Genomic DNA, 8,141 nt, shown 5'->3' on the forward strand with positions numbered 1-8,141 from the left:
GAAATGTCAAATTGACAAAACACACACTTCGTATTACAAGCACTTGGTTACATAGAATGAGACTCTCTCCCTATATCCCTGTATGCCTAATGAGTGAAGATTACATATCAGCCTGATTCGCAGAATTCATTGGAATGGACACGGCTCTTAGTTAGTCAGTTACACAGATTTTGTCAAAGTTATTGAATGGTTAACGTTAGACAGGTATTAAAATGCTAGTGGTAAAAACTGAGCCCAGACTAAAGCAATCTATAACCTGTCAGTAATTTTTGTTTTGTTTTTTTAGGAAATAATCTTTGCAATTACAAATATCCAGAGAGAACACAAGACTGTGGGAACATAGAGCTGTGGAAATACAGAGAAAGCACTTCTGTGAGTCCATCCCGTAAAACACTTCCATGACCATGGCACAGAATGTTGGCATAATCCTTGAAACTGACACAGATTTCGTGTCCCAAAAAATCGGCTCATTCCAAAGAATTCTGAGAAATCACTTTTCTTTGGGTATTTTTCTTCAAGTGAGGAAGACTTTCGCTCTCTTGACATGATGTTTGTGTAGCCTATGTGTGTGTGTGTGTGTCTGTGTACTTTTTATTTTTATATTAAAAAAGAACCTTCTTTGCAACTGCACTTGCTGTTCTGTATATTTCCTGTGCACTTTGTATTTGCTTGCGATGTTTCCTATGATTATGTCCTCTTTCGAAAGTCGCTTTGGTAATAAAGCGTCTGCCACATGCAATCTAATGTAATGCAATGTAATGTAATGCAATGTAATGTAATGTAATGCTCTCACTACGCAGGCACTAAGAAGGCACAGATATCGTGCTCGTGCTGAATCACCGCGTTGAACCAACTAATGTACTCTTCGATTACGCGCAGGTCGGTCACGTTGTCGTTGATGATCTTCTTGTAGTGCTTCTCAGGGTTCCACTGCAGCATGTTCTCCCGCTTCCAGGTGAAGTAGGCGTTGCCGTAGCCCTCCTTCATCTGATTGGCTAGCCACAACCACAGCCGCTCACGTGCCAGCATCCTTATGGCCCAGAAGAGCACATGATCCGGGTCGTTGCTGATGCAGCTGCTGACAGCTGTCTTCACGTCCTTGCCAGAGCGCATGAACGACTGGTACCGCTGCGTGGGCTCGATGGGAACGATGGACTTCACATCCTGTAGATGTAACAGGGGGAAAGCAGGGGTAATGGTGAAAAAAAATCCTGAGCCTGAACTTTTTCCCCTGCTCTAACGACGAAGACAAGATACTGCATAGAGACGTATTTTGACACATTATTCAAACATTTAATAGCCTGTTTATGACCATTATTCACTGAAGACACTGAACCTGTAACACTTTCTGAGAGAAGAATAACCTAATGGCTAATTATTATCAATGTTGACTGGTACCGCTGCGTGGGCTCAATGGGAACAATGGACTTCACATCCTGCAGATGTAACGGGGACGAATGTGATGTATTAGCATGCATGCTTATTCTACACTCATTTATTTTGTTCAAAGTTTCAGTCACACTTAGCATGACCTCTGAAGACTTAGCCTAACCTATATTGCATGTGAGAAAGACGGAAACTGAGTTCATACCTTCAGGGAGAATTTCTGCAAGGCTTCATCAGCATACTTCTTGTAGGTCTCGTATCTCTCCACAAAGAAGGCTTTAAGTTCAGGGTCGTTCACCTCGCTGATGGTCTCCTTCAGTGTCTCTCTGATCTCCACCAGAACTGTGATGTCCTGCAGCATGAAGGTCGCGTACGTGTCTGACTGGAGGTCGCCCCTCTGCATGTGCTGGAAGAAGGGAAGCTTTAGGGTCTTCTCAGCAAGGTCCTTACTGTTGGTCCACAGCTGCTCATAGACGTCCATTGTTTCTGGGTGGGGGATATTTCAACATCATACACAACCATGACTTTTATATAAACATTATATTATAGAAACATTATTTTAAATATTTTTGTTCAGTACATATCCAGTACACATATACAATTACATACAGTATACATATACAATTTTTGTTCAATACATATCACAAGTGATTACTCTTTCCAAATATGAGTATCACTGATTCCTGAAAATGTGACAAAAACAGGTTTTAAATTTGAAAGAAAAACATAGTCCAAATTCTAATCCAAAATATGTGGTATATCATCATGAAGGTCTTGGCAGTGCAGCAATGTATCGGTCAAGCTCCGTATACTGTACTGTACTGTTACTTTTTTTCATTTTAAAAAGGCAATTACTTGGTTTTGCCAACACAGTCAGACACAATTAGAGGTAAAATTAATAATATATGTTTAATGTATTAAAATGGAGAAATATCGTAATCATTCAACAGAATTTTAGATGCATATTGTGAGCAAATTCTTAACCCCCCGAAGTCAAGGGCCTTTCAGAGACTTTGAGGCAGTTTGCAACACCTTCACATTTTCAAGCATTACAACTAACTCTAAACATCTATGCAAAAGCGGCACATATGGGTGCATTCTGAAAAGCCTCACAAAAATAATATGAGAATGAAGGGAATGTAATACATAAGTTTTATTCAATTGAGTGTAATCACAACTTTACAAAAAACAAGCTTTAGAGGTCTTCAAATAGTGCAAGAAAACACTATAAATAGCCAAGAATTTTGAACCTCGTAAACACAAGTGTTGGTTACATAAAAGTAAAATGAGCATTTAGGAATGTTTTATTGTTTCTATACCATAGATTCCATAGATTATATGTAATCTATCCGGGCTTGCAAACGTTACAATCTTGAAGTAAGCATTTGGTTTTGTTTTAGGGAGTTCCAAAATCTTTTTGTGGTCAAAATCAGGAAGCAAGATCAGACGTGCACTTCAGTTACACTGACAGACACCTTAGACAAAGGCTTGCCAGATGAGACTGATGATTTCTGCCCAAAAATGCTCAAAACCCGCCTGGAAGCACTAAATCCTGCCCAATTTCAACTGAATTCTATTGATTTCTATGGCCATAAATGTGCAGAAAAACCTGCACAAATTCCCATTTTTGCCCTTTTTACATGTAGACAGTCATCCTAAGCTGGGCTGCGTTTCTCGACCACATCATTGCTAACTAAGTTAGCAACTTACTTGGTTGCAAAGCAGTTTCCCATTGGAAACCTAGTAAGTTGCTAACTGGTTAGCAACGATGCTTTTGAGAAGCGCAGCCCAGCCCAATTGGGCAGGAAACCGCCCAGTTTGCCATTGCCGATTAGAATGGATACTGATGGGTTAGTAATCTAGCATGCAATTGTCAACATTGTTCAACGGTACCAAATGCCTTCCTTCAATCATAAAAATGCGTTCAAAAATCAATAATATATTGTGGACATGGCACGCATGTGACAACAAAACTCTCACACTGATGCGTGAAAATTTACCATTCCCACTTTCTGTTCTTTCACAGAGATATTTCAGTCCATACTGAGATTATATCCCCTTAATACACACTGCACCATCTGCGGCACACTGTAATAGTCATTGAAAGGTCAATTACCTTATTCTACTATGACACAACACAGGGCTTTTAGCAATGCACCATGACTCGGTCATTGCCATTTTGGTAACAACAAATTGATAACGCCGTGTTTTAACGGGTTTAGTAAAGTGTTACCCAATAGATTCACCCGAAGTCCCCCCCACCCATAATATCATAACCAGCCATGACTCATTTGGGTGGTAATGCATTAACATGCAGTAAAAAAAAGCCACTAACATGCATTATATTAACCCAAAAGGCATTACACACTTTTCCCCCTGATGAATACAAGTGTTAACTTATTCAAAAAATTACTTGTGTTTAATGTACAATCAGTTATATTATTTCAACATTGTCAAATAAGCCTTTTCTCAATGGTTTATCATTTGATTACAAATATTATTTACTACTTTTAGTCTTTAGGCCTTCATAGATGCATTTGGAACTAGCACCCATGCACCTGTTTAGGCCTATGCATACTTTCATTGACGCAACTAAATAAACGTACCTGGTTTGGCCATCTTGGTCTGTTGCCTCAGCTTGCTCAGTCAGGAGATGATGTCAGCGTTGTGCGTTTAGAGAGGAGTTGATGGCAGCGTTGTGCGTTTAGAGAGGAGTTGATGGCAGCGTTGTGTGTTTGGAGAGGAGTTGATGGCAGCGTTGTATGTTTGGAGAGGAGTTGTGCCCCTTTTATATCCACAGCAGTGTCCTGAGGACATTTCCTTGGTATCACTTCCCTGTTAGAAAACCCCTGCTGGATCATGAGTAAGTGGTTGGGGTGTCAGACTTGTATCCCAAAAGTTGCTGTTTGACTCGGGTGAGGCAGGAGTGCTGTGTCACAATGACGATGGGAGTTGGAGTTTCCCAGCTTTCATTTCCTCTTACGAGCACCACTCCAGACTGCAAGTCACATAGCCTACGGTATAGCAGACTACTCAGACATACAAATTGTATTTAACAACGATTCTGTGCAAAATAAGACTAGATGTTCAAGGGTAAAGGCTTTCGCTACTAGAAAAACGTCAATGCTGTTGCGTCAAGCAAATGGAGAACTAGAATTGAGGATGCGAAAAAACCTCGATGCAGGAGTTTGTTTTTAGACTCTATGGGTATTTCTCACAACCTAGTGCGCACACTTCCAAGTGTATCAAGCCTAATTAGTCACGCCCAGTGATTGGATACTCTTTGGTGAACTCTACAGAGTATCCAATCACTGGGTGTGACTAATAAAGAGTATCCAATCACTGGGCCTGACTAATTAGGTTTGATACACTTGGAAGTGTGCACACTAGGTTTTGAGAAACGTCCTATAAGGCCGACTGGGGTCAGAGGTCATGGCGGCCAAGAGGGTTGAAGAAGAGGCCACATGAAGAGTTCAGACAGAGATTCTTTAAAGGGACACTGTGCAGGAAATGGTCAAAAAAGGTACTGCAACTATGCTGCTCATTGAAACTAGGCTCCCTATTGCCAAATTTGATCTTTACATGAAAGTTAACTAAGTAATAAACAAATATTTTCTAGTATGGTTCAATTACAGTCATGCTTGCAGCTAAAAATGGCTATTTTAGGAAATTCAAAATGGCAGACCATGGAGAAGATCCCCCTTTTCATGTATGAAAAGCACAATTTTTCCAGTCATAATGAATACTTAGAATTTGATGGTGGTGGTAAGTATTCATGAAAAAGGTAACATTAGTGAGTGGGCAGCATGAATTCTGGTAATAAACAACTAAAAATCTCACACAGTGTACCTTCAAGTATATCTTATAAGATATACTCTCTCTGGTTCAGATGCAAAAACCCTGAAGTGCTTTTTCATTCCGTTATTCATTTGTATGTAAAACAAATCAATCAAAATTGCATATTTTAAATTTGATTCATGTAATTTAAATATTTATTATGTATTATCAAGTACATGAATGTAAACCAAGCCAACCACTTTCCTGGTGAACCAGTAGCCTGTAAGTAACAGGCTACTGGCACACTGCCCTTTCACGCCTCTCCGCAGGCGGGGTTTAGTCAAAAGATGCTTGCACGCGGTTGGAGCAACCTCATATGAATGACATGACACTTCGACCACTCACGTTGAAGCTTTGTGACGTAGGACGTGTCGTCACGTAAGCGCTGCCAGGTCGGGAACCAAAACAGAACAACATCCTTTAGAAAATCAACTTGAGGTATTTTGGATAACACCACTGAAATTACTGCTTCCATCCCGACGCATGAAAACTCCTCGCACGCCGCCATTACTGTTGTGATTCAGGGAGGGGGCGGGCACAGCCGAACTACCCTGGGGGAATGAGTTGCGTTCGATAAACGTCATACCCACTGAAATCCCTCCCTACGATCCTAATTCGTCGTGCTGCCCCGTTTATTTCGTAAACGGAGGAGGAGAGCGAATCACAGGTGTACCAGAAGGTTTGTGTAGCCCAGCCCCCTGGGCGTCAACACATAGCTTCTGGTTCACCAGGAAAGCCAACCACGGGGTTCCCTAAAAATATAGAAGTGCAGGTCTTCAGAAATGGAGTTAGGGGGTTTTGCAACTGAACTTTTCATACTTTTATTTTTTTTTAATTTGACAAGGGTAATACCATAAGTACAACATGCAATTGTGTATAACATATACAATTGAGCCAAATTATAATCATAAGGCATTTTTCATCTGTACTCCTTGGACAAGAGTTGTTGTTGAAAAGGAAGATGAGTAGAATGAATGATAATAAAATATATTGCAACAGATCAATGTCTAAAATGCACAGTGTTGCCCTGTTTTTATCCATTTCTTAAGACCTGATTTTAAAAGCACTGTTTGTGTGTGAGTGATGCATGATTGAAGAGATCAAAGAGTTGCAACCAGCAGCACTTGTGCTATTGGGTCAGTGTACTTTTTCTAACCAACTGTACCGGGAGAGATCATTCAGCCTGATCTCCAAAAATTCTGTGCTCCTGGACACGGATGTTAAAGGGGTATGCCACTATTTTGGGGCTTAATACAGTTAAAATCGTTGGCCAGGGTTTATATAGGTGGTAAAGTGTCCTATTTTTCATGTAAGCCGTTGTCTTGTTTTAAGACAAGTTAAAAGAGGGAGCATGTCGCTAAGCTAGTGAAAGTCAATGGATCCGTGTAGCATGTGGATGCATTGACTTTCACTAGCTTAGCGACATACTCCCTCTTTTAACTTGTCTTAAAGCAAGACAACGCTTCACATGAAAAATAAAACACTTTACCACCTTTATAAACTCCGGCCAATGTTTTTAACTGTATTAAGCCCCAAAATAGTGGCATACCCCTTTAAGGACAAGAAAACCGTGTCCAGGAGTATGATGGATCATTTGGTGTGTTGTGATAGTAATGGGATAGTAGGTCTGGTAGGATAGTAGGTTATTGGTATTTGCGAGATTCAATTGTATTACACTTTCTTTCATGTAATTTTGATTGGCTGCTATGCATTGTCCAGTTGCGTTCCCGGCCGTTCGCTCCCTGCTCCAACTGTCGCATGTCCACCTCCACAAAATGATGTGCTTTCACTTCCATGAGAACACGCTAGCATAAAACTTATGGTGTTTCCCAATCACGATGAGTGTTTTCCCAATCACAACTAAAGCACATGATAATTCCTTAAACACACACACCACGTTTATTGGGAAATGGATACAAATAGCAAGAAACAAGAAAAAGAGAAAAAGGTAAAATGCAATCAGTGCAATCTGCCGTGCCATTGCACTGGACAGCAGATGGCGCCAGCGAGACCTGTTAATTGAGGCTTCGAGGAATCAACCATTTGCTGTTAAGTGTTAAGTTAAGTTTTTGGCTTGAAAGCTTCATCGGTTCAGCAGGGCCTCATTTTGTGATCACTACTATACTCAAAAAGGATACACATTTAATAGTTTTTATGGAAAAAAGGTGTGCACGCTCCTTTGGATTTTTTTCTTCTTTGAGTTATTTTTTATTCATTCATTGGCATTCAACATATTTAATAGTTCTTTCTGAGAGGTACATGTACTGCAAGTACCCATTTGAAAGGTCCCATCTGGTTCTCTAAGGTAAAAAAAGGCAATTTTATAGACATTTCTTTCATATAGACCTTTTGGACAATGCATGGGAGCCATTAGAAAACTTTTGTTCTTTTCAAGATTAAGTTTATTTTTGTGCTTGAGCCCCTGAATTTACATCAAGTTTTCAATTATTCATCGATGACCACAGGGGTGTCCGGTAGTGGTATGTTCAAAATATCGGTATCGGGATATATTGTCACGGGCCTCTTCACGATACACGTATCGTATCGGAGGTGTCAGTATCGATACTTCCTTTAATAGCATGAATTGAATTTTGAATGCTACACAGCAACTGCCAGACCTACCATTTTGTGAAGGCAGTCTCTTACATTCACTACAGTGTAACTGTTGCTCTACAGAAAAAAAGTAACATTAGGTCCTTGTATTTTTTTTTTTAAAGATTAAAAACAAAAAATTAATACCAAGGAGAGATAGATATAAAGAATTGTTTACTGACGTCATAACAGCGTAGTACGGAATGATGGCGAGGGGAGTACAATTCTTCTTCTACAGTCAGGATTGGAAGCATGGTTAAGTGCAATGCCACTTCCGCGAGGGTCGGAGAATGGAACAGGTCATAGGACAGTGTGAATGTTTGTCC

At 40.2% G+C, this 8,141-nt stretch overlaps 1 protein-coding gene across 1 annotated transcript; it reads right to left on the minus strand.

Annotated features, from left to right (window-relative positions):
- Positions 1-697: 697 nt before the first annotated feature.
- Positions 698-4,183, minus strand: LOC134442421 (uncharacterized). The gene is made up of 3 exons (XM_063192595.1): positions 3,993-4,183; positions 1,592-1,872; positions 698-1,164 (listed from the first exon to the last, which is right to left on the minus strand). The coding sequence occupies exons 1-3, from the start codon at positions 4,003-4,005 to the stop codon at positions 793-795; spliced, it is 666 nt and encodes a 221-aa protein (XP_063048665.1). The 5' UTR covers positions 4,006-4,183; the 3' UTR covers positions 698-792.
- Between the last annotated feature and the right edge of the window lie 3,958 nt (positions 4,184-8,141).

Source organism: Engraulis encrasicolus, unplaced genomic scaffold (assembly GCF_034702125.1).
Source record: "Engraulis encrasicolus isolate BLACKSEA-1 unplaced genomic scaffold, IST_EnEncr_1.0 scaffold_156_np1212, whole genome shotgun sequence".
In the NCBI taxonomy this organism is placed as follows: Eukaryota; Metazoa; Chordata; class Actinopteri; order Clupeiformes; family Engraulidae; genus Engraulis; species Engraulis encrasicolus.